Source organism: Diadema setosum, chromosome 22 (genome assembly GCF_964275005.1).
Source record: "Diadema setosum chromosome 22, eeDiaSeto1, whole genome shotgun sequence".
Classification (NCBI taxonomy): domain Eukaryota; kingdom Metazoa; phylum Echinodermata; class Echinoidea; order Diadematoida; family Diadematidae; genus Diadema; species Diadema setosum.
The window spans coordinates 27941773-27968131 of NC_092706.1; the positions used below are offsets into that span (position 1 = coordinate 27941773).

Consider the following 26359-nt stretch of genomic DNA (forward strand, 5'->3'; position numbering starts at 1 on the left):
ATCATTGAGATATTTTTCCCCATATTATTATGTAAACCAGGAATTATTTTCATGTTTTATCAGAGAGTACGTATTAACTTCCAATCTTAAATTTCCTCGTAATGAATATCACAGGCAACGATCTTTTTATGGCATTTGCTCAGGTCAAAGGATTGCGCATTCCAACTCCGGTATGAGGTGCAAATATTCAAAAAGAAAAGAAAAAAAAAACTGGTGAGCAAAAATAGTGAAAATGGAAGAAAATAATAGGGGAAATATAGATGCGTGCCACGAAAATAAAACAAAATGTGAAAGAAAAAAATAACAAAGAAAAACCAAAACGAACGTGTGTGCGGTCATGCGGTGAATTTCAGCCAACGTAGAAGAACTGAAAAAACTTCGTCAAATGAATTTGGCAACATAGTCGCATGCTCTGATTGGAACGTTTTCGAAGGCATACCTCACAACCCCTATAGATCATAGACTTCCGTTTCGGACGAACGAACATCTAGAGAGAGTCCGCTCTCTTGGGTTTACCCTAAAAAACATTTTGAACTTTTCGAGTTCCGGCGAAGAGGGACTCCTCCAAAGGGAAATACAAGAAGAGGGACATCAAACACGAGTGTATTAATCATTGTAACGTCTTGACATGAGGCTAATCAGAGAGTGGCTAAAAATTGGATCGCCGAGTTGTGATAAATCCAAATAGTTGTGGTAGAGCTGCAAATTGCATTCAAAAAAAGGTATGCACATTCGGATCGAATTGTTGGATGTGAAATCATTTCTGTTGGATACCTTGTTTGCCTCGAACGCATTCATTGAGAGGAGTGCGTGGAATATTCTGTAAAATCATTCAAAGCAGCGTCGCCAAATTGGCAACACATGCGCAGAGTGAAGCATAATGTATTCTACTTGTGATCGATACGTGCAAACGATAATGATGGAGAAATCGCCCAAGCCAAACGGATGTCTACATTGATGTTGAGTAATAAATTTAGCGTAAGCGATGCTTGTGTTGTGTGAGGATCAAGCTAGTTAATGTCTAAGGGGAAGGAACTTAAGAGAGGAGTGAGTGCTTGTTATGACGGAAAGTAAAATGCTACATCTACAGTCACAATCAATGTGCATTCTCGAGTTTCCAAATGCAATTTACTGCCCACCTACGTTTCCAACTTTTTATTGCACTTCATGACTTCCACGTTGGCTGATTAAAAGTTCTTGTACAGTCCACCTCTGCGTAATATTTGAATAAAAGAAAAAAAAATGGACCACATGCACTGCCAATTGGATTCACAACTCACGACTCAAGAAATATTGAGATGTACAACCGAAACTTTTCAACATGTACACAATTGAGCATACTTATATAGGGACATACATCTATTTTTCCACTGATTTGACAATCCAACACACAATTCAATAAATTCTAATAGTACAGACATGACAGATAAATGCTCCCTTGTATAAATGAAAGCAATGGGGAAAGTATATGAAACCAGATTGGTTGAAACTTAATATACGAAAAAAGAAGGGGAGAAATGGACAAAAGATGACATGCAAAAAAAAAATAATAATAATGATAATACACATATTCGGAAGGGACCGACCGACTCTACCTATGATATCAGCACTACAGACAAACATGCATGATTATATCATTTTTTTGTTGTTGTTGTTGTTGTTGCAAGTTACACGTAATCAATGATAGGTCAAGGGTCACCAGAAAAAGAGCACAATTAGACATCTAGAAAAGCGCCACAATCTTGAATAGGGGCGATGAGGGCAAAGGTCGATAATCAAATTACCCGTTGACAGTCAATATCATTGTTCGCTTGTGAGTGAGTGCGCGCGCGTGTGTGTGTATGTTTGTGCGATATGTACCTGGGATTTGAATTTGAATTCGAAATCACAAAAAAAAAATCCAAAACAAATCCTAAATCCATGACTGAATGAATACATTTTTTGTGTGCTCATTTGATGAAAAACACGAAGAGCGAAAAAAGAAGAAAACAAAGCAAGAATGAAAACGTGACTCCATTCATCTATTTACTTGAAACAGGATACTTTAAACTTTGACTGCAATAATTTCAAGGCAAAGGAAGATTGCTTACCTGTAAAGAACGAAGACGAGGATGATGACCATAATGATGAAGACAATGAGAGCAGGTAGAATGGCAGCGAGAACGACCACGCCCTTAGACGAACAAGCTGGAAGAAGCAAACAGATCAGGAAATGTATTATGACGTAATAAGTCATACAGAGTTACAACCAGTGCATGAGGAACCTCAGCTGCCATTGACATTCCAACTGAACAGAAAATGGTAATTTACAAAATAATACTTTTCATTGTGCACAAATGTATTCAAAGGCAGTATTTACCATCTGCAGATGAAACAAAAACCCACCTTTATTTTGCTTTAAAAAACAGTGTACTTGATACTTAATAAAGTGAGTTTGGGATAAAACAACCAGTGTAAAAATGTTAATCAGTATAATCAATGTTAATTATTGTTAAATGTACAAAATGTGAACAATAGTTATAACAATATTGTTTCTCCTTATATTTTAGGCTTTATTGCTGATTATGGTAGGATGTTTTGTGAAACAACCGACCTACATATATATTAATCAAAAGTGATAGCTCGAACATTTTTTAATCACTGCTCCTAATGGTAAACAGTACCTTTAAACCCAACACTCCGTCTCTTTAGATTGCACTGCAATCAATACTGCTTTTTACGCTATCAAGAGAGGTCGTTGGAAGTGTTAAAAATGCAAAGGAATCACAGATAATTTCTGAAGTAAAAGGGGAAGAAACCCCAATAAACATGTGGACTGAGTAAATGCAGCATCATTGTAAGAAGAAATTAGCGAACTTTGAAGACAATCAGACAGTCTGTTCAGAAGTAATGAATTCTACAAACTCTGCGCAGCCATCGTTGGATGACAAGACTACCGCAGACGTCATGTATGGAAAACGTAAAGCAAATATAAATAGAATTCCACAAAATCTTATTCTCTATGAAAAGATCATAATTATTTCCTCGACTAGATACTGAAATATGTCAACTAACATATGTTATGGATAGTATCTTTGCAAGAGGTAATCCAGTGCTCTTTCGTTATAGAAAATATGTTTTTGGGGTTTCTTTTTTTTTCTTTTTTTTTTTCGTGTCGTTTTCGACACATAACGTCACAAAGTGTTGTTGTCTTCTCATCCAGCGATGGTAGCACCAAAACTGTAAAAATTTCTAACCTTTTAATGGTCGTTATTCCGATTTTCATCCAATTTTTATGCTGTGCGCTCAGAGTGTCGCTGCATTCTCTCAATTCATATTTTACCATGGAGGTGAGGTTCATACTTAGGTTTCTTTTCCCTTTAATACTGAGAGGTACAGTGCGACCAAGCCTATTTACATTTGGACGCCTATCGGTGACATCACAAAGAGGGGTGTGGGAATGTGTAGGAGAAGAGGGGGGGGGGGGAGTAGGATTCAGAAGTAATCAAGGAACTTTGACCAAGATAACCACGGTAGTCATGGTACCCACAATAATCACAGCATTACCTTCCATATTACCCTGGCCTCCAGGCCCTGTTCCGGGTCCCTCAGGGACGGGTGGGCCTGTAGGGCGTGGCCGGCGGTGAGTTTCGGGGCACTCATACTCCTCCTGAACACCTATGGTGAAAGAGCAAGATACATTAACATCATCAACCTATACCCGCATGGACATGGCTAAATTTGGGGCGGATGAGCTTTCTCGGATCGCAACACAATATGACTGACATCAGTCATTGCATTTTGGACCTGGCAAACTTAATTGGCACATTTCAGCAGCTGGTCAAAGAATGCATATAAACCAATGCAGAAAACGAATAAAGACTGTTTTGCATCTTTTATTTTGTTTTGTTTTTCCTATAATTTCATCTATAACAACCAAAAAAGAAAAGCACATGTATACTTATAAACATAGCGACGAGGTGTAAAGACTTTACATGTACATATATACAGTATATCATGCATAATCAATGAAGAGCTTGCTTCCAAAAGGCGCTAAATCCATTGAAAAAATGACGGATTTAGCACCTTCTGGAAGCAAGCTCTTCATATGTATATATATAGGCCTATATATATATATATATACATATATACATATATTTGCGCACACATTATGTGTGTGTCTTTTGTTAGTTATGTTAGAACACATCTAACTTCCCATTTCTTGATATCACAGACTTGGTCACGTTGTAAATCATAATATGATTGCATGTTTGTTTTTGGAAATGGAAAAAATGAACGAAAATGAAATCAAATCAAATGTAATACATTCCTACAAAGTTCCACTCTATCTCCAATTCAAAGATAGCGCAAACTATTCAGATATAATTACACTATTAACGCTTACAGGTTCATGGCAACCGTGGAACTCTGTCTTGAGAAATCAATAAATGAACTCGGAAAAAAGTTTTCTCTTTGGAAAAAAAGATGCCGTATTTCATCTATATGGCTTAAGATGTGTAAGTTGATGTATACAACCATAATTGAAAAAAAAAAGAAAAAAGATAGAGGTTTCAATTTGAATTTTCACCAACGCTCTGTTCCACCTCTTACGGAGAGAATGTTTTCGAAGACGACTGATGGCTAGACTATACTAGGCTCGTTTTTGCAAACGACATGGCCAGGATTTACTCCCCCTCCCCCATCCAAGAGGCGCATGCGTATTAATGCCTGCAAAGTCATCGTGTTTGTCATTAAAACCCATGCCCATATTTGGGCACACATCTCCCCTTTTGCACTTATACCACTGTGTACGGAGGGAGAACCTCATGCTCGTGTTAAGGTACAGCACGGATGCTCTCGCTCGCTCGTGCGGATTTCGCAGATACGGGAGCGACACGTACAGTTTTCTTGGTGATTACCGTTAACATTGTATAATACGCAGACTTGGATGTGTTTCAAAATTACGGGGGAATTTGGGGGAAGGAAAGATATGCCGCCAGTGTGTGTAGACGTTCGTTCCCATTTAAAATTTCCTGAGTCATAGATCACCAATCCCTATGACTGTTAAAGGGATTTATCTGATATTATCATCGTAATTGTAAAGCAGTGATATCAACAAGTTAGTGTTCACAATGTTTACTGGCAATGACGTACCCAGTGTTGATGTTTTAAAATCAACCAAGGAGTAGATTGTTTTTCTGAATCCAATAATGATTTCAATAGTAAAAATGGATAATTCCGTAAAACTTGATTATTTACATTATCATATCTATTTATCTGAAAGGTAACTGACAACTATAACATTAATCAACCTTGGGTGTCCCAACACGATTTTTGTTTTTCGAACCGTACTTAGCATTAGCATCAGAGATGTTCTGTATATTGCCTCATTTTTTTTTATACTGCTTTATGCAATGCAATCAGCCTTTACACTCCACGGCGCGATATCATTGGCGTGATCTGAATCTGAAGAGCTATTTTTGGCCAATCAGTGGAGAGGAAATTCAAACTGGGTATACGCAGACATCAGAAGAGATTCAACCCCTCCCCAGAGGCATTTGCACAAAGGAAATCCAGTGTAACTTTGCGGGAAGTTCAATCAGTTTTCAGAAGCCGCTGTCCCCTAATTATTGACGTGCAGCTTTTTGTTGGAAGTTCAAGGAGACAGATAGGGCTTTTGTAATAGCAGCCATGAAGGAGAAAAGACGTACCAAACATTATGAATCTTTCTGAGAAGTCTTAATTGCCACTTAAATGTGAAACTCATCGTTATTTTAGAAGACAAGCACTGTCCTTTATACTATATATGAAGAGTTTGTTTGCAAAAACCGATAAGTCCATTTTTGAAGATTTGAAGTACGGTCTCTGTCATAAAGTAGAAAATAATACCTTCTAAATGATATATTGGTCACTACATATAAAGGTACATTTTTGAAGTTATGGTCAAAAGAAGCAAAAATTTTCTTATTATCCTCTTTATTTTTCTTGACCTTCAATCCCAAATATCTCCATTTGACAATATGGACCTATCGGTTTTTGCAATCAAACTCTTCATATGTTCTCATCGTTTAATTGTACTTGAATACATCCCCGCTCCTCTATATTTTGTCTACTTTCTTTATTTGATATTTTCTAAACAGGCCGATGACAGTCAATGCAAGTCTCATTAGGGGCCGTCATGTCAACTATAAATATTACATGTCTGCAAAATTTATGACTATTTCAGCTGTTTCACGCCATACACAGCATGAAACAACATTCTGGTGTTTCCTATTTCTATAATTTCCATATACAGAAAAGCGTTGCATGAAGTTAATAATGCGCAATTTGCAAAATCAACTTCACAAATCAGAATCAACATGATCAGAATTAAAAACTTGTATTCCGTGTTGCCGAACATGTATGACACACGTATGTCAAAAACATTAACAGGTTCATCTATAATTTTTGTGTGGATTAACATCCGCTCTCAAGGGAAAAGCATTTTCCAATGAGGTGATTTAAAAACTTATAGTAAACCACCCCATCCCGTAAATATCAAGGGTCAAAACAGCAAATTGTTATCGTGAACATAATAGACAGTTGAAATAACGTTCAAATTTTAGCTCTGACGAGGTTTGTGATAATTTGTAAGAAAACATTACAGTAGTGCTAGCTGCATATTTTTCCTCTTTTTTTTTTCATGGGCCGCGCGTTAAATCTGAGGAAGCGCTCTATGTCCCCCGACTTGAGTCATCAAATTAACCCATCCCTTTGATGAAATGAAGGGATCGGTTGCTTCTATGACCTTAGAAGATAAGGTCATTTCCACGGCAACCAGACGTCCTAGTGTCATTTAATTTTTCATGGATGTCCGAAGTAACAATCCATCTCGGTGATCCGATTTTTAAGGCATTTCCGCTGAAAAGTTGAACTGACGTCACAAAGCGTCCGCCTTTGATCTTTTTTTTTCTCATTCTTCTAAATTTAGTGTGATGGCATCGTGTTCATCGTAAACTATATCGGAAGAGAAGACGATTATTTTTTTTTTTGTAGCTTAGGTATTTTCGTGCAGGGTGAACAGTTTTGGATTTAAAAGTGCTGCAGTCACGATCATTAAAAACAAGCCCGGAAAGCAAGACACGTACTATAATAACTTAAAGATTTGGTCTATGTATTATAGTTGTTTTCACCTTGCCTTTAAGACGGCTCTGCACATAAACAACTACAACAACGACGACGACAATAATAATAACAACAACAACAAGGGAATGCATAAATTAAAAGCTAATAAGGAAAATAAGGAAAACTAAATGTCGTCTTTGGTTGTCTTTTCATGACAATTTGAAGGCAGATGTAAGTGAATAAGAAATGTCATGGGAAAAGAAAAAACATTTCCATGTATTCTGTATGTTATACTTATCCAGTGCAACAGCTGTTTTATATTCACTATTTCTTTCTGAATGTAAGCACACGTCTTGGTACACCATACCCCCCCCCCCCCCCCTCCTTGTTGACGGGGTCAGAAGACAGGTAACTGTAACCAAAGCTAAATTTCACATGCAGACGTTGGCTAGAGACTACAACAGCATTGAAAGCTCTATAGGAATCATGTCATATGGTTTGGTCAACCGCAAGGGGGCAATCAACGCGGTATAAAGATTCCTCCTCACGAGTTGGCGGCACGTTCGGATGACATATCGCACGCTTTTTAATGTCATCCAAAGTTTGAATAGCATGCGCTAATGCAGCTCTTTTCAAAAAGAAAAAAAAAGCGCCGTGCATACTGAAGCCAGTGAATCTCATAAAGGCCATCACGTAGTCCAGATACTGGACGATTTTAAGCGTCCGCATTCCCCACTAACACGCGCATACACATGCATGCACCCACACAATGCGCCCAACCGCTGATTGCGACACTCCACCAATTGGTACTCCCGAAAAGAAAAAATCAGGAGGGGTGAATTGTGTAATACAGTGTACATACAGACACCATCAACGTACGTCCGTACGTACGCGGGTACACTGCATACGAATACAGTCCAGGAAGTGGACTAGCCATCACGAAGATTCATACCCAATTTAAGTAGGAAAAACTGATACTATGGCCCTACCATATAGCGGGCTTCCATCACCAAAATGCTACTGTTGAAGGCCTCGTAAAACGTATAAATAGAACCTTGTTCTCTCATTCCTTGCTTGCATAGCTTGTTGATACCCTAAAATACATTGCGTACTAATGTTTCAGACGCTTTCACAATACAATGATAATCAAATTGATAGCGGCATTTATATTCAATATTAGACACTCTGATTTTGTCATCGCCTGAATTGTCTTTTTGACTTTTATATGGTAAGATGTTTTGCGATACAACTGACCTACACATATGCATCAAAATATGATAACTCGAACAATAGTTATTTTTAAATCACTGTTTCCAATGGTAAACGGTACCTTTAAACTACATAGGATTTCTCACGACGATTATTTTGCATAATAGTCCATGGAATAGCTATAGGTAGTCACTTCCATTTAGCTCGGAGTATATTCTGACCTCGAGTGTACTTTACACTGTTTCCCGTTATATTCCTGGATGTAATTCATCAACAAAGTGTTATTCCTCATCATGTTACCGGAAGCCACTTCGATGGACGATATTCTATTCTTATCTTTTCAGCAATCCCTACACCCTTAACCCCCCCCCCCCCCCCCTCCCAGATATCCCATCAACACATACCTGTTCGTCCTGGTCGTGTACACGTGATCTGTTTGAGTGCATACGCTGCTGGGTATCCGAAGGAGGTACCGCTAGCGAAGCCGTAGACGATGGCCATGTAGCGGATGTCCTTCTCAAAATTCGTAAGTACATTTTGGATGTTTTCTAGAGAAACCGTCCTTGAGGAGGGAAGAGTACAGTATTTATCATGTTAATTGATTCAAACTTGATGAAAAAAAAAAATACGACACAAAATTTGGCCACTTACTCAGATAAATTTATAAATGCATAGAATTATGTATTATTTTGTGAAAGCCTTGCCTGAAAAACTCCCGAACCGGCCTCGAAATAGCAATCAATAACAGTTATGGTTCTCGGTGTGTGGTGATCGTTTGAACAAAAATCATCACAACATACACGTAACCGTATGAATATGTGCTTTTTGAAGAAATATCCTCAATCACAAAAACCCTCTGTGACAGTATACTGTGTGATATCCGGTCTGAAAAAAAAAAGAAAGATTACAGCGATGCTAATCAGAAAAGATTTGCTAATTCAAGTTTGATGCACAGTAGAAGTAAGTTTCTGCGTCATTTTGTTACACACGTGCATATATTTGTAATTCATGAATGCATTGTCGTAACTTCGTACAAACAGAAAGCTACTTCGAAGTTCCGAAAGTTTGAATTTAGCATCCAATGCGCCTGCATTCACGTTGATGCCAACGTATTCCTGAGGTATCGTTACTTATGAGATGTGAGCAAAAATCAATATTTAAGTGCTTTCTTCCCAATGAATATTCTTACTGTCAGTATTCGTTTTGATTTTGCTAATAAAAAAAAAAAACATATAACACGTAATTGATCAAATGGATCTGCTTTTCTGATCGAGGATACAAGGAATTTTGATCGGGAAACCTACTTGTCAGCCGTGAATGTTGAAGAGATGCCAGTGCCGGGGATTCCAGCTTTGGGATCGAACTCCGCCTTGCCGTTAATCGTCATAGTGAAGAGAGCTTCGGAGGTCATGGACACACCGGCGAACATAACGAGCTGGTCGCTTCCGGACTGGTTGAAGGATCCGAAGGTCACCTCCTTCTGGATGTACTGCTCAACAGGTGGGACGACGGTCATGAAGGGGTCACCGTTGTTGTCTTTCTGCATTCCCTTGGCGTATTGAACAACCATGATGGGCTTGTCCGACTGGAGGGTGGTCTTTAGCGAGGCTGGCTGGTTGAACTCGCGGAAGCTTCCCGGGAACTGGAGCTGGACGTTGTTGCCCATGATGTGGACGGTGGTGGAGGGACGCCCGGCGATGATGCGGAAAATGAAACCGCCGGAACGGTTGGCGAAAGGCAGGAGGGTGAAGCGCTTACCCCACGTGTTGAATGGAGGGAGGTGCTCGACCAGATGATCGCATCGGTACACCTGAGTTGGGACCAGGGTGCAGGAGGCTCCGGACATCACACTGACAGGCTTAGTGGATGTTATCTTGGTTCCCGTGAGATCCTCCTGGCTCTGAAACTGGATGGATTCGTACTTGCCGACGTTGACCGTGAGGGTCTGCCCCTTGTTGTACCACTGGGAGTTGTGCTGAAGTCGCGCAGCTGTTGTAATTGTCACAGTGGTATCGGGCTGGACACCCGAAATCAGGAACTGCGACATTTCGATCGGCACAGGATCATAGGAAGCGACGAAGTACTCTTTGCCGAGACCATGAGTGGGGATGACCAGAAAGCCGTCGTTCGTCATCGTCAGCGAGTTGAGACCGTGGACCGTGATATCCTTGGTGGCCCTGACGATGAGGGTGCCGTTGACCGGCCCAGCACCTCGGGCGGCGACATCAGGATTGACATCAACCTGTTTCACCTGTTACGACGCAAGTGAGAAGCAAAATGATGTGGTACTACACCACCACAACAACGTCTATATACATGCCATTTTTGTTTGACGGCAGCTATTGTAGAATTCCTCTTTGCATTGCCTGCCGCTACTAAGACATCTACACCACACATCAATGTTCTTAGGTTACATAACTTATTTGTTGATATTACATGCGTGTTTTTCATCATTAAGTAATAGATTTATCTTCATTCGATGATATTTGTTGAATTGTGTGAACGTTTTGCAGTTTAACTAATGGGAGAAAAATGGAGAGTTAATCTGTATGAATCAATCGATCCATGAATCTATATTAGTCAAGTAATCAAAAGCGTAATAGTAGATCGCCAAGTTTGAACCAATGTTTTTGTTGTTGTTTTTTTTTTTCGATCCCCCGCGTCAGCAACTGAAAATTAATATTGATTACAGACTTTTTATTCTACCTGTTTGTGAGTTAGTTGAAGCGTTTGCTGCCAGTTAAACCTCGGTGCTTCGATCTGCACTCGGGTGGGTCCAGGTTCGTTGGCTCCGATAAGCAGCGACAGGCGATCCGGTCTTTTATTCTGGAAGTTGCTCTGGAAGGCGAAGACAAACTCCTTGCCCGTTGTGTCTAGGGGAGCTATAAATTGTAACAAATCGAAAAGACAGAAATTCAATGAAAAAATTACAATGCAGTGTAAATCAACACAATTATTGTAAACATTGCTAAATAATAAGTTATGAGTAAATGAACAGTACACTAAGAAAATAATGAATACACATGAAAAAAAAGAGAGTGAGATGCAGGGACGCCGAAAGAATTCGGGCGTTTCGACAGGACGGGATGCTCAAGCAAGAGTACATGCAGCAATACGTGACTATACATTGGCCATAAACAAGATACATGGAATCATTAAGAGCCTGAAAAGTGAGGTAAGTAGGAGTATATGGGACCGTGCATCACAAAACGAACAAAAAGTCGCAACCCTTGATTTCACGTGAGGACTCAAAAAAGGTGAAACGGGTCGTCCAAGTCAATATTTAGTTGTTCATATTTTCTTAAAGAGCTACCCTTCTTCTACGCTATTCTTAAGTTTGGGATCATGAATTGAATGGGAAAGTGCATTTTCAGAAGTCTTTTTTTACAACCCTTTTTTTTTAGACTAGTGAGATCAGGTATATCTCAGAGGCCCCTTTCCATTTCTTGATAACCCTTTGCACACTCTTCACTTCCAAGTCTGATAACTTTTGAAGGGATAACGCTACTAAATGCTTTGAAAGTTGGCATTAATCATGGACAAAATGTGTTAATAGAGCATGTTCAATTTCAATTCAATCTGATAATCCTTTCATTGTGTTGCTCTAGTGGTTTATAACCTGTTTTTTGTTTTTGTTTTTGTTTTTTTGTCCAATTCATCGCACAGCTAGCACGGTTTGGTAAAGATTACGCGCTTGAATAGACAGATAGACCCTGTACTTCAAAGCCTCTTTTCTCGGTTCACACTTTTCCAGAGTGGACACTTTCTTTCCAATATTTAGATAGGTTAGGAGAGTCCATTTGAATTGAGTTATGCATCATTTTAAAGCTTAGAGTTTCCTCTTTCAGAATCTGTCCTTAACTGAAAAACATGTACGGCGAGTTTTTGTTTGTTTTGTGGTGCAGGGTCACATATGATAGAGATAGGAAATATGTAGTTTTGTAAATTGGGCAAATGAGTCTCGGTTACCAAAACATTGTAGGGGCACACGTTGTCAAGAGACATGTTAAATGACAATTTATATTCACTTACTGTCGCATGTGGATTAATGTGTTGCTTTTATACTGAAGTCACCAGACGTATAAACCCTTTCTGTGTCAGGAACTTCTACAGTAATGTACACTATTTCATTGAGTCTTCTGTGCTTAAGGCACTAAGCGCACACAAAGGCTTCAGCTGGATTTTTTTTTTTTTTTTAAGAATAAGAACTCTATGACGTCCACCTATCGGGGATTATACGTATCTATGGTTCTAAGCATTTTCTTTTTCGGGAATGACAAGACAATGGCATATTTTTAATGACTTTGTGTTGAAATGGGGTATTCACATTCATATTTTTTGCTCGTTTTATGTGGCAGATCAAATTATCTCCTATGTACCCATGATACTGGATAAAATAATTATTGTTATAAATTTTGTCTTTCGCTTGTTCCACTCAAACAGCAAAACATATCTCATCTGTTTAAGGAACCTTGGAAGCGGACAGTTGTTTGTTTGTTTGTTTTTTTTAAAGATTGCATATTATCTATATAGAATTTATAAACAACATTTAGAATGTGCGGATCACATAACTCTTAGTTCCCCTGTATTGGGATGGTGCCAACGACATGATTATAGGACACTTTTGGTGCGTCAGTTTGCCATACGTCTTTTACGTGAGTAAAAGTAAGTCATGATCACTTAAATAACTTATTGTGATGTTCATGACGTCAGCAAGCTACATCATGTTTGAGTAATTGGTGGCAAGTATATGACGTCAGTAAGGCACGCCATCACTCAGTAAGTAGTGGTGAGTTCATATGGGAAAGTAATTGCAGCTTAATTGGTCAAACTTCATCTCTGTTGACTATTACGACAAGTTTTTGTGCAAGGGTAGTCTTTGCAGGGCCTTAGCAAAATCATAAGATAAGAACAACAATAATAAAACAAACCCCATTAATGTTCTTAAAAAGCGTCTTTCGAACCTTTAACAAGGACAAAACGCACAAGTGCGTCAAGGTCTTGTTCGAGCAAACGAAACCGCAACAATTCGTTTGGTAGTTCTATATCTACCTAAGATCGGGTTTAAGGATAAATTAGTCAGTAAAGATGCAAATGAGGGATAATTAGTAGGAAAATAGCTTTAATGACTCAATAGACTGCATGAAGAAGACGGCATGCAGCTGCTGAATCGTCACGATTTTTAAGGCACAGGCCATGGGATGGGAACGGTTCTACAATCGGAATATCTAATGCGCGTATGGAATGAGGGGAGTAGGAAAGTTGTGGTGCCTCGTCAACCAACATCGCCCCATACCATTACCCCCCCCCCCCCTTCCCCTTCCTATGTGTTAAGCGCACCCCTGGAACCTTGATCTCGAGCTTGCAGGGGACCAAGGGATGGCTGAGTCAGCCTAGCGATTCGCGTCACTGCGGGTATTTTTAGTCTCCCGGACAGTCGACGGAAATCCTGAGAAGTACTCGCCCGTCTCCCTCCCGGGTTACCGCTAGACAGAGCACGATGTTTGTCACAGATAGAACTTTTTTTTTTCCAGAACCACAGCGGCCTTTTGAGTCGAAACTTTGGATGAGAGACCTGGCGAGACATCAGGCCCCCTTATTCTGTCAGGAATACTTCCTTTCATCGAGTGGACAGGCTGTTTGAATGAAACTTGCAAGTAATGCAAATAGACGAGGCATTTGCCTGCACGAGGATGGAAATTATCCATAGGCGGCAGTTCATGAGACTTTCTTTTTCCAGGGTGGGCACCGCGGTCCCTGATCTTCTAAAGGTTACCGATCACTAAACGCTATATAGAATGCACTTATTTAGTATCATTGCACAAGATTACCTTAAGCTGCATACTTTCGGAAAAGCAATGTTAGATTACATTTAGATTACATTTTTCTTCGACATTTCAATGAACCTGAGATAAAAGCTGCCTTCGGCAGAGTGTGACTGGTACTTGGCGCTGTTCCAGGAAAGCAAACAACTGGACAGACATAGATGTAAATGATGCTCATAGGAACAAACCAACCAATGAGCGAAATATGTTTTTCATTTGAATCTTTTCAGTTTATCTATAAGGACTAAAAAAAAAAACAGGAAAGGAAATAAACCTCATAACATTCTAAAGATCCTGTATGGCATGCATTCTTTCACAATCCGTGTTCATGCCAAACAATGATTGAAGACGATTTGGCAATGAACATAAATCAACTACTACGTGTTGCGTTTTCAAATCTTTATCGATGTAGTACATCATAAGCCTGCGCTTATATTTGACCCCCCTACCCCTAAAAAAAAAAAAAAAAAAAAAATAGTTTATATAAGATCTTGGCCTACATATCTGTAAAAACTTTTTGTCAATTCCTTTCGTTGTTCTGGCATATCCGTCCTTTCTCCATACAGACAACGTGTACAGTACAGATCTCGAAGCTAAGATGTCTTGACAAGCTCCAGACAAAGTGGATTGCACGGACGTTCAGGAGCCTGGGAAAGTTAAAATCATCACGTCAGTGGCGGAAAACTACTATCAGCGTTAGGAAAACGTCTCTCCTTGATGAAGATTTGTTGAGACTTCTTCCTCTCTCTACGCCTAGAACATCATGCCCTTCCCTCCCTGGAATAGGCCCTCTTCAAGAATGATGGCCGTTTCAATAATTTGTTTCCCCAGCTGACGCAATAAACAAGCATGACTTTGTCCCATATATATATCTTATATCTCTTTCTGTTATTTTTCCTTAGATTACTTGTATACGCCCACACACACACACACACACACACACACACACAAATATTCCAAATCAAGATTCTGTTGACTAAATTCGTTGTCAATCACGACTACATTACTTATTTGATTAACAAAAACAGGGGAATGCACCTTTCCTAAACAGAGTGGTACTATACGAAGCACTTGCAAGTTTCAAGGCTATTTATGTCACTTTTTTTTTTTGCACGGTATGGAAACATGTAAATAATACTCAGCTCAGGAGGAGTTGTGCAGTCCTTTTTTTTTCCCTTTGGTATCAAATTGGTGATGTAGCAGTCATCGACAGAATCTTGGTTTTGGAAGATTTTCTTTCTTTTTTTTTTGATGGGCGTATCCATGCAATCGAAAAAAAAAATCAGAAAATTGTTATAACTATATTAGACAGATTCTTTTACTATATACGTGATAATCAGGGTATTAGAGTTTAACACAAGTCAATATGCATTTGAATTGCATAGGTTCTTTAAAGCATCTAAAGCACAGAAATACATGGCATCCACACATTATGACCATAGAATAATCATACGAGATCGCATACGACAGACAGAGTGGGATGCCAAGGTAACATCATACTTCCAATGATATAATCGAGAGCAGAACGTTCACAGCGTAAGCCTCGCATAGAAAATAATTAAACAAATAAACCGATGAAGCGAAAAGACAACATCTTAAATCGAAGAGCATTCTAATGACTGATGATATGAATACTGATCGATGAGGCATACTTTAGGTGGATGAGAAACACTGATTCGGAAATGTTACACGACAATAATAAGTAGGTCCTGGCGTGACATTTAGTTTCCGAGGTTTGGAATGCCAGATACGTCGAAATGATTCCTACGAAGGCGTTTAATTTACTTCAACGTAGGAGCAATGTTAATTCTAGCTGTCTTGTTTTAGGGAATAAATCTCCACCACTAAAGAGGAGGATGCTGCAATAAGAGGCCAAGAGACATCGAAGCCTGAAAGGACAGCTTACCACCACTCTTTCTGTCTCCTACAACATTCAACATCGCTAATGAGAATGGAGATGACACTGCCAAATAGAAATAATCCTCCCTCCTAAACTGCAAGCTCCTTCTGATTTCCCGCCAAAATTTGATTGACAGATGGTATTTTTGAACACAGGAATAGCTCCGATCAAACTTCCGACGGTACTACCGTTTGGTTAACCATTAAAGGGACTGTACAGTACTGGTTGAGGTAGGGATTCATGTTTTGAACATTCCTAAGTGAGATAATGAAAAGCCTCTTATGAAATATGAAAGAGCATGTAATTTTAAGAAGGATTCAACGTTTATTTGATGAAAATTGGTTTTCAAATGGCCGAGATACCCAAAAAAGTTCTAATAATAAAAGGCGACATGCCCCAACTTTATTAGTATCTCTTTGTTTCACCTTGTTTTTGGATATCTCAGCCATTTCAAAACCGATTTTCATCGAATAAACTTTTGATACCCCTTAAAACTGCATGCTCTTTGACATCTCATAGAGTGGTTTCTGAATATCTCACAAAACGTTAAAAGCTAAATCTTCACCTCGACCAGAACTGTACACACCCTTTAAAGTACATCTGCATTTGTGAAACAGCTCTTCTACACTCTTCTTTTATTAATGTCAAACCTTTAAGGCGTCTTTAGCTTTGCACTGTCAACAACATCTATAAAGACAAATACGCAGATTTTATAAACAGAATGTTGGCGTATTCCCGCCATTAAAGCATTCATTTTGCCATCAGTACGGAGCTTTAGATTTTCGCGTCGCGGACGTTTAGAGGGGAAAAAACTGTTCTGTGCATGCGCAAAATCGCCTATCAAAATCTTCTGAGTTTTCAGGTCGGTTCTGAGCCATTTTTGAGTCTGCTCAAACTCACGACGCAGAAAGTTACCTGATGCAATGATCATAATGGAGGCACTATTTTACTTTGTAAAGACAGACTGCGTCTTCGTGCAATCAAAAGCTACAGTTTGCAACACGACGCAGGGAGAGAGGAGAGTGGCCAACGCGGTCGTTGTTAAAATGTCCGCGTCGCAAATCTAAAAGTTCCTCCTGTTATATTATATTATCGTTGGAGCGCACCCTCGATTGAACAGAAAAAAAAAAATTGTACCGTTATTCTGACGTCATCCCAATTTGGCCTGACCTTGTCCAATCTTAGTTCATGTTTCAAATCAGTGGCAACGCTTGCAAAACTAATAATTCAACATTATCACTGTCTGAGTTATCTGATTAAACTATAATAGACCTATTCTTACAGGACAAGTTCACGTTCATAGACATGTGGGTTAATTTAATGCAGTAATATTAGTAGAACACATCAGTGAGAGTTTGAGGAAAATCGGACAATTCGTTCAAATGTTATGAATTTTTGAAGTTTCTGCTCAACGAACGGATTGTCCGATTTTCCTCAAACTTTCACTGATGTGTTCTTCTAATATTGCTGCATTCTTTCAATCCTTATGTATATGATGGTGGACTTGTCCTTTAATTAAAGGGGATGGCTAGTAACTGATCAGTGGGAATCAGTGGGAATCAGTGGGAATGCTGGAGGATGATTGTTCCAATCCTTGTGGGATTCATTTAAGAGTACATTATACATCTACTGTTGTGTGAAAATCATTTGCTTCAGAATGGTCTCATATTCAAGTAATGTGCAGTTTAATGTTTCCAGGTTAGCGTGCCTGGTCAGTGACGGGGCATTAATTTGCACATTACTTGAATATGAGACCGTTCTGAAGCAAATAATTTTCACACAACAGTAGATATATAATGTGCTCTTAAATGAATCCCACAAGGATTGGAACAATCATCCCTCAGCATTCCCACTGATTCCCACTGATCGGTTACTAGCCATCCCCTTTAATACTGTGAGTGTTACTTTTGCTCAACGGACTATGCATTGTAGGCACCCTAGCTGCATTTTCAAGGACACAACGATTTACAAGCTCAGCAAAACTTCAAATGGACATTTTACGTGTGTTGGGCGCAACTATACGGTGAACTGGCCTCACGCAGGTATTTTCTTACCATACGAACCTTCATTTGACACAGGATATAATAATTAGACGGCGCGAGGAGGGCAAGTGAACTGATGATCGAGAAGACAATTAATTTCGTTGGTCACGTGATCATTGCCAATTGTCACGTGAGATTCTTTCTGATTGAAAGTGCCCCTGTACGTGAATGCTCATTGACAAACATCGAATGTGTGAGAGTTAATGTGACTCTGAGATGTGCGCCACACACCGCCCACGACAAACGGCTTCATCACGGAGCAGCGATATGCAGTGATTGTCAAGGCAAACCCATTGTTTTCTGTCTTTATTACGCAGTCTAAAAGAAGAAACTTGCGGTTTGGCAAATATGAGCTAACTAGCTCGCAAATTCTAGGGGTCACAGAAAAAAAAAAGAAACGATTCTTCAACGTGGGCTTAGAATAGACGCTGACTAAAATTAGATCAAATTTTGTTTGCTTGTCCCCAAGAAGATATTCTGGTGGTCGTTGTTTTTGTCCGTTTGGCGATTCGACGTCACAAATAAAAATAGTCAAGTGATGAGAGACGAGTAGGCTGACTACTCCATGATGGGGAACGAGGGACGCCTTACACTGTGATAACTGTACTTGTAATATGCGTGTGTGTGCCTGTGTGTGTGTGTGTTGCCTTGTTGTTGTTGTTTTTTTCATGTGCGGGTGGGTGTTTGCTGAGATTATGTGAGGGATGTGCGGGGAAGGGGGTATGTGACAGATGAGGTTATTTAGAGAAGAGAAAGAAAAACAAGGCAGCGAGAACACCGGCCAGATTAGCAACAAGATAGAAAGACGAACCTTTCACCACTTCCGGTTTCCAGGCGCAGTATATATCCTGACACAGGCCAACTACTGAATGCACAACGCTGAGTACAGCTTTTTTATCGTTAAATCTTTTTTATCATCGCTTGCATCTAAGATCAAAATCATGAAATCATTGTATGATAACCACCATCCTATTACATCAGAATACGATGGAACTAGAGTGTGGGCGAAGTATTGAAAAGTTAGCAGGAGAGAGAGAGGGAGTCAGAGCGTGTAGGAGTTTGATAATTTATCAAAATATTCTCGCGATAGGCCATACGTACCTCGCTAGTGCTTACGCAAGATGAGGGTGTGATATTTGATGGACTTGTAAAGCTAGCCTACATGATTGTGAACCTCTTCTAATGAAGCTGGTCGCGATGTTGCTCTCTTCAACACTGACGGGAAATATCAAATTCATCAGACACATTACGTCACCTTCAAAATAACTGGTTTGAAGCTATGTTCATCAAAACACAGCACTTAATCCCTTCACGGAAAAAGAGAATGCAAAGTTCCCTTAACACGGCCTTTAAACCAAAACAAACCTTGAAAACTTTGAAACGGACAGCACTAGTCTCGAACGGTTTTCATGGATTAGATCATGGAAAGATTAAACTTCAAATTCTACAGTGTACTGACAAGAATCACGGACACGCTAGTGATGGGAAAAAGGAAAATAGCTATTACCCGTTGCAAAGAGGTCATCGTAAAGTTTGTCCGTGACGTAAAGAACATCTCCTCTATCCTGTAAATGTCTGATGTTCATAGCAAATCGGAAAAATCAGTCGCTTGAAAATAGAACTACAAGTTGTTTGCTCCATTAGACTAAAAGCGCCCTATTTTACCAAGTTGTGACCATGGCATGGTTCATGAATGAGATACAGACGATTTCTCGACCTTTATCGTTCCGTCTTCCTCATCTGACAAGCAACGTATTCCATTAAATAGCGGGCCGAGTGCAATATCGCGTGGCAAATTTGTCTGTCCTTCGCGGCAGCTCAAAACTCACTTTCAGATTTCATCCCTTCATTCTCGCCTTCTTCTTCTTCTTCTACTAAGACTTCTTCTTCCTTCATCTCCTTTTTCTTCTTCTCCTCCTCCTCTTCTTCCCTCTCCTCCTTCGTCATCTTCAGCCTTTTCTCTTTACTAATTTTCAAATGAGTTGTAGAGTGAATGACTCTTCAAATCAGATCAATCCTATTCTGTAGTTAACGTAATGATGATGACAATAATAATGATGGTGTACAGGGAACATATCACTTAGACAAGCTCTTCGCTTGTTCGTAAAATTTGTTTCTTATTCTTTACAGAGAGTACAGCCACTACTTAGATAGTCATAAGAAAAATGTACCCTTTCGATATTTTTCGGTTACAGTCTGTCGCATTTTTGGATATAGGCGTGTTGGTAATGACGTCAACAAAAGCGGTAAATCTTTTCCTCCTTTTTTTTTTTTTTTTTTTTTGATGCTTGACATTTTATAATAGCAAATTACATCGATAGATTATATTTAGAGAATGTGTGATATGAAAAATTACGTTTGCCAGGTTAGTCGATGATAGCGTTATCAGCTGGCTTCACAGCAAACTCATTTGCTTTCGACGAAATACTGAATTGACATATTTGCTAATTTTAGGCAAAATTCACAAAATCCTAAGGTTGCATGTATGATAAAGTGTCAGAAATTGTCGGTAATCTGCGTTCCATTTTGCTCCTCAAGTTGTAATCTTATTTACTGAGCTTCCTCCTAATGAAAGACGCGTAGATCAAGTGCCAAACCGGTATACGGACCAGCAAAAGTCACGTGTCTGGCGCTAAATGCGTAACCCTATAATCCTCACCTGTTCCGTTAGTATACTCCATGTCGACCGCCTCATAATTAGAACATTTCCTTTCCTACACAACACCATTCCCATGTCGTCCCATGTCAAAGAACCTAACCAGCTATTTTAACCAGCTGGGTTATTCTACAAAGCTAGAAGACACATCGTTATCTGTGGAAAAAAGAACTTTCACTCGGAAGTCTCTACTTTTACGTGCACATAAAAATTACATGAGTGTCACAGATTGGCATTCATAGAAATAAAATATCCAAAAGTCAACATAACGTAATGGCCACATAAAAAATAATGATGGTGATCTTTGGAAATCATTTCTGGTAGAATACGCTGCTATTCTACCTAGCATTTTAGCCCCTAAAGTCCATTTTGATCTGTGGTATCGTTCGGCATTATCTTATTACAGGTCAGATTTCACTCCCCCACACGCCACAAGAGAAATGAAGAAACGGCGTTCTCTTCTTTTGCTTTCCTTTTGGAAATTTCATAAACATCTAACATGATCCCTGCTGTTCCATCCCCGTATCTTAAAGAATACCTGGAAAAGAATCCAACAAAACAGACTGTTCCTTGCCTCTCCTTAAGTTATTTGTTGACATTAAAAGAAAAGCTGCGAGTTGGGTTTCACTCTTGCGGACGGTCAGCAGAATCGCAAAGGACACAGTCTTTCGTGGGCGCCAATAAAAAGAAAAGAAAAAACGAAAAATTGTCTATAGGTTTCAATAACAGACAAACTTGATAAGACTCGTTTAAACTACGATGGTCAACGCTAGAATTTGTCATTCGATATACCCGCATCAGTATCCATCCTGGATACTCGACTGCATGCTGGTCTGTACGTATACGAATCGGGTGAACCAGTAGATAAAAAGATTAAAAAAAATAAAAACAGACAGACAACAGCATCAATAATAAAGAATATCGTGCGAGATGCTAGGATGAGGGGATAAGTCGGCTTTGATGCTCTCCGGAAAATCCTCCCAAGCCTCCGTATCTAATCGTCGTTATCAACTTCTCGTCCCTCTTCTTGTTTTGGCCCACATCACTTTGAAAAGAAGGCGTTTACCCCCCATAAAACCGGGTCAGCCCGACCCCCACGATCCGTCGGGGGAAGTTGGAAAGGCAACACGGAGTTGAATATTCAACTCTTAAAGGTTATCGGCTTAAGTGTCGTAGGAGGGCAGTATCACTTTACATTCTGTGGCGGATATCTCGGAAAAGACGAGACAGGCGCAACTGTCGTCTGCTATTATAACCCTCACTCCCCGAATTGAAAAAAAAAAAAAATATCGAACAATGGGAAAAGAAACTGAAAATCTCAAGATATGAGGTTAACTTCTTTGTGTTGGAAAGCACTGTCGGGACGAGAGTTCTACAAATCTTTTTAAAAAAAAAAATATCCACGAAAAATGTGACATGAAACAATCACAAAAGCATATCACAAATGATGATGTCAAATGGCAAAAAGTACTAGACTGGACTCTTACAAGTAAATCGTGTAGTTTGGAAGGAATGTGCACAGGGACGAGTTAACAATTTTCAGACACTATATGCTTCTGTGTGTCTCGTTACAGTGTAATACATTGTGATTATTAAATTGATTAGTATCATTTGCAACTTATACCATGGCTTGTTCTTGTTTTGTTGTTGTTGTTGTTGTTGTCGTCATCGTCGTTGTTGTTGTGGTTGTTGTTGTTGCTGCTACTGCTACTGCTGCAGTTCTTGTTGTTGTTGTTGTTGTTGTTGTTGTTGTTGTTGTTGTTGTTGTTATTTTGTCTCATCTGCCCTCTTCTAAGCATAAGCAATCGTGTCTGATGACGTCCCGACGAAATCTGTTGTGAAACGTAAACTCGAGAACTCCAATGACCTATATGTCTGCTCAGTGTAAGCTTCACGATAAGTGATGCATATAATTATAGTCCATGCGGAAACACTCGGTACCCGATGTTCGACGTTCGACGTGGAAAAAAGATAATTTCTCGGTATGCGCACGCGCACAGAACCTACTCAATATTCCATGCAGTCGACCAGAATGGCACGGTCCAATACACACACCCATTTCTCCCGTTTGCTACATGATCTTGTATTATTCCGGAATGTTCTCACGTGAAAGAATTCCCCAAAAAACACTGAAGAAAAAAAAAAAGAGAACAGCAAAAACTATGAAGCACATATTCAAGCTATGGCAAGCGCTCCCAGTGCCATTCAGCCGTGAACTTCAGCATGCTTATTTGCATACACATGTTCGTCTCTGATGCAAATTCGTAGGTAAATTGGAAAAAAATATTTTGCCCCTCCCCCTCTCTTTCTTTTTCTTTTTTTAAAGGGGAATAGAAGACGAGCAAGTCTGATTTTTCTAAGCCGATCAACTCTGCCAGCTCACTGCAGCCTTTCAATTCGATATCAAACAACATAACCACCAGATATATTGTCTTTTCTGAATTTATACATGCTTTCTTACACAGGTGACGATTGAGTAAAAGTTAAAGACAGGTCAAGACTGTCCCTCAAGCTATGATTATCCCCCTCCACTCGTCTAGAGGTAACTTTCGCCCTCTCGCTCCGGCCCCAAATATTGGTTCAAAAAAAAAAAAAATAAGGAAGTGGACTGGAAAACAGATTTGACATTAAATGGCGTGCACCTGCAGACGTAATTTGGCGCGAAATTATCATATGCCAGGTGAAAAGTGGTCAGAACGTCTGCGCTATTTAAAAGCGAGGCAGAATATCCGTATGGGGTCAGCGGCCCATGGTTAACATTTAGTATTCTTCGATTTTCTTCTGGTGGTAAAACGTGTATTTCTTGGGGTGGGGTGGGATGGGGGTATGGGGGCGACAGAAATACACCCACTTCACACGGGTCTCAACAAGTATTTTCACGCGATTTTCTTTTTCAACAGGTTATAGAAAGCGTTCTCGTTTATGAGTACACATACATCATACTCGAAATCAAAATGAAGACCCAACAACCTCACAGTTGTCTATTACACTTGCTTGTTTGCTTGTTTGTTTTCTTTGTTTTTATATGACAGTATGACACTGCTCTCTCTAAAATCTGTGTCTTTCTCTCTTAATCCAAACGACCTTCGCTGGCGTGATTATGTGGCTACAAAGATAGATCCGCAACAATTGCAAGGGTGATCTCTGCAGAGCTTTCTCGCGGGAGCAAATCTGACTTAATTACACGTGATGGCCATGAGATAGCGGGGAGCGTGTTATTCGTTTGTCACCCGAGCAGAGGAAGCAGAGGAGCGTGGCGCCATCATTAACAGCAGCGTGAAAATCACTGGCATTGTCTTAATCTTTCCCAACCATGCCTACAATTGAACTTTACCTTTATCCATTCATATACAGTATGACCATCATTACACTGGTTATAATTCTCCTCTTTTCTTTTATGTATTTGCTCTGTCATTATCATCCAGAGGTGGTCAAACGTCTTTTTGGATACTCGCTGGGAATGGAGTTACACATTTACCTATACTCAGAAATCTCATTTACCCTGTTAATAGATATATAGATAACGAATAGATCAGTGAGAAAATAGGCGCAAAGATAGCAGGGTTTTTTTAGTACACGTATCAATATGTATGCGTTAATATGAAGTGGAAAGAAAATGACACTTACAAACAAACAAACAAAAATAAACTCGTCTTCGCAATGTTCAATCTGTCATCTTCAGAAGACCATCGACAAGGCCTGGGTATAATTAGTTCCGAGTCCGGGGTACACTTTAGTCCAGGCCTTGAAACTGGCCTTGTCCTTAGGACCAGGTCTCGTTTCATACACTGTTCCAGTATAGGGTTTCTTTCCTCAGTGTTTCGCCTTCCCTTAACTCAATCACAGCCAGAGACGGACCACTCCGTGCTATATAGCGATGGGATTTTAGAGACTGCGTTCATTGCGAGGGTTAAGCAACACACGCTCAGTCGGTTTGGACTCGTCGGAAGGAGGCTCGGAGCTATTTTTACACACAGGAAATTACAAATTGGGGGCAGGCAATGACGTTATTCTTACGTGGAGGGAAGAAAAAAGAAGAAGAACACAACATACACAAGGGCAAAGAGTCTTCAGTAAGAAGGATATATGTGTATCTACATACACACACGCACGCACGCAGATAACCTGAAAGTCGCTGTTTTAACAACATCGCTGATTGGTACATGTCACGGAGTTTTCTTAATTACTATCGTTACCAATAGGTTATATATATATATATATATATATATATATATATATATATATATATACATAAATATATATTTATATATATGCATACATTTAACATATGCGTGTTATATAAGAATAGACAGAGAGAGAGAGAGAAAAAAAAAAGAGAAACTGAGTGTGTTAAAACGCCTTTCCGCGAGTGCTGTCTGATTTTGAGTACAGCTAAGTGATGAATGACTAAGGAAATTGAACGAAACACTTGCTTGAACACACTGCAATCTTTGATCGTGTCATTATGAGATTTCTCTTGCCTTTCATTTTTTTTTTTCTTTCTCTGATATATGTCTTGAGTATTTGGGCATAAGCTTACCTTTATCTCAAGTCCCAAATCTGTAGGAAATGATTTAAAGAGTGATATTCTGCGAAACTACAGTCAACTATTATGACGTACCTGGAAACATTATCTTTTACGTCACAATGACCTAATGAAGAAACCCGAAACGAACTTACACACTGAAAAAAGGTGCAAACCCGTACATTTCGAAGAAAATGGAATTGCAAAAATTTCAAGTTTTCCTCTCTATGAAATTACTTTTTTATGTTTTTTGGTCCTTCTCAGTACACCGCATTGTACTTTCTACCAACAGTCTGCCTTCTATAATCATCTTTCTTATTTCGAAAGTTGTATTTTTTGTTAGTGCTTTATTCCTGTTTCAATGCTATTACAAAGGAAACATCTCGCGTATAAGAGGCCAAGGATTTTGTCCTTTCATTACTTTTGTTAACTTTTTTTGTTCACTGTAAAAGTTTATTCCCTAAAATTGATAACTAATTTGAAATGAACGTCTAATCAATAGAGTTTAATCCGAATATACTTGCAAGATAAAATGCAGTTTCGTGACGGAACAGACAGAGTCAATGAAAATATATGAAAGACAACCTTTATACCAATCAGACCTAGATATTGAATCATTAATAATGTTTGACACTCTCCCTCCGTTCAAGCGTGAATTTCTTACAGGAAGTAGTTAGAAACTGTTATGTTGATGATGTTTTATGTTTTCAAACAAGCGTACTTGCTTTATTCGTGGTCAGTTGTCATTTTATGGTCACGTGAGCAAGGCAGATGGACGGAGGAAGAAGGGGAGGGGAGGGGAGAAGCTATAGTGGAGGCTGGTGAGCGATAAAGTTCAGGAAAACATCATCTTAATTATTGCCGTGTGTCCGAAATTGGGACGCTTGAAAAGCGCGGGAAATTCTTTCGTGCCATCACTCAGTACAATATGATCTCCCTACCGACCTCCTCTTGTCGGCAGAAGACAGGTTTATCGTTTCTCTCTTGACCGATCTCATTATCGGTCACGCCTTGCCATTCCTGCAAATGACTGATGACGACAACGCGATAATAGTCTAAAGTGGGACGTACTGCGACTGTGACATTCACTGGTACAAACGACTTCTTGCAACTTATAAA

The 26359-nt window shown here is 39.4% G+C and overlaps 1 protein-coding gene across 1 annotated transcript in view; it reads right to left on the reverse strand.

Annotated features, from left to right (window-relative positions):
• Window positions 1-456: 456 nt before the first annotated feature.
• LOC140245507 (IgGFc-binding protein-like) overlaps window positions 457-26359 on the reverse strand; it is a 48137-nt gene continuing 22234 nt past the window's right edge. The window contains exons 2-7 of the mRNA XM_072325075.1: window positions 10999-11174; window positions 9597-10543; window positions 8697-8854; window positions 3547-3657; window positions 2091-2187; window positions 457-562 (exon numbers count right to left, since the gene is read on the reverse strand). Coding sequence (XP_072181176.1) covers window positions 457-562; window positions 2091-2187; window positions 3547-3657; window positions 8697-8854; window positions 9597-10543; window positions 10999-11174 — 1595 coding nt within the window. The remainder of the gene's footprint in view (window positions 563-2090; window positions 2188-3546; window positions 3658-8696; window positions 8855-9596; window positions 10544-10998; window positions 11175-26359) is intronic.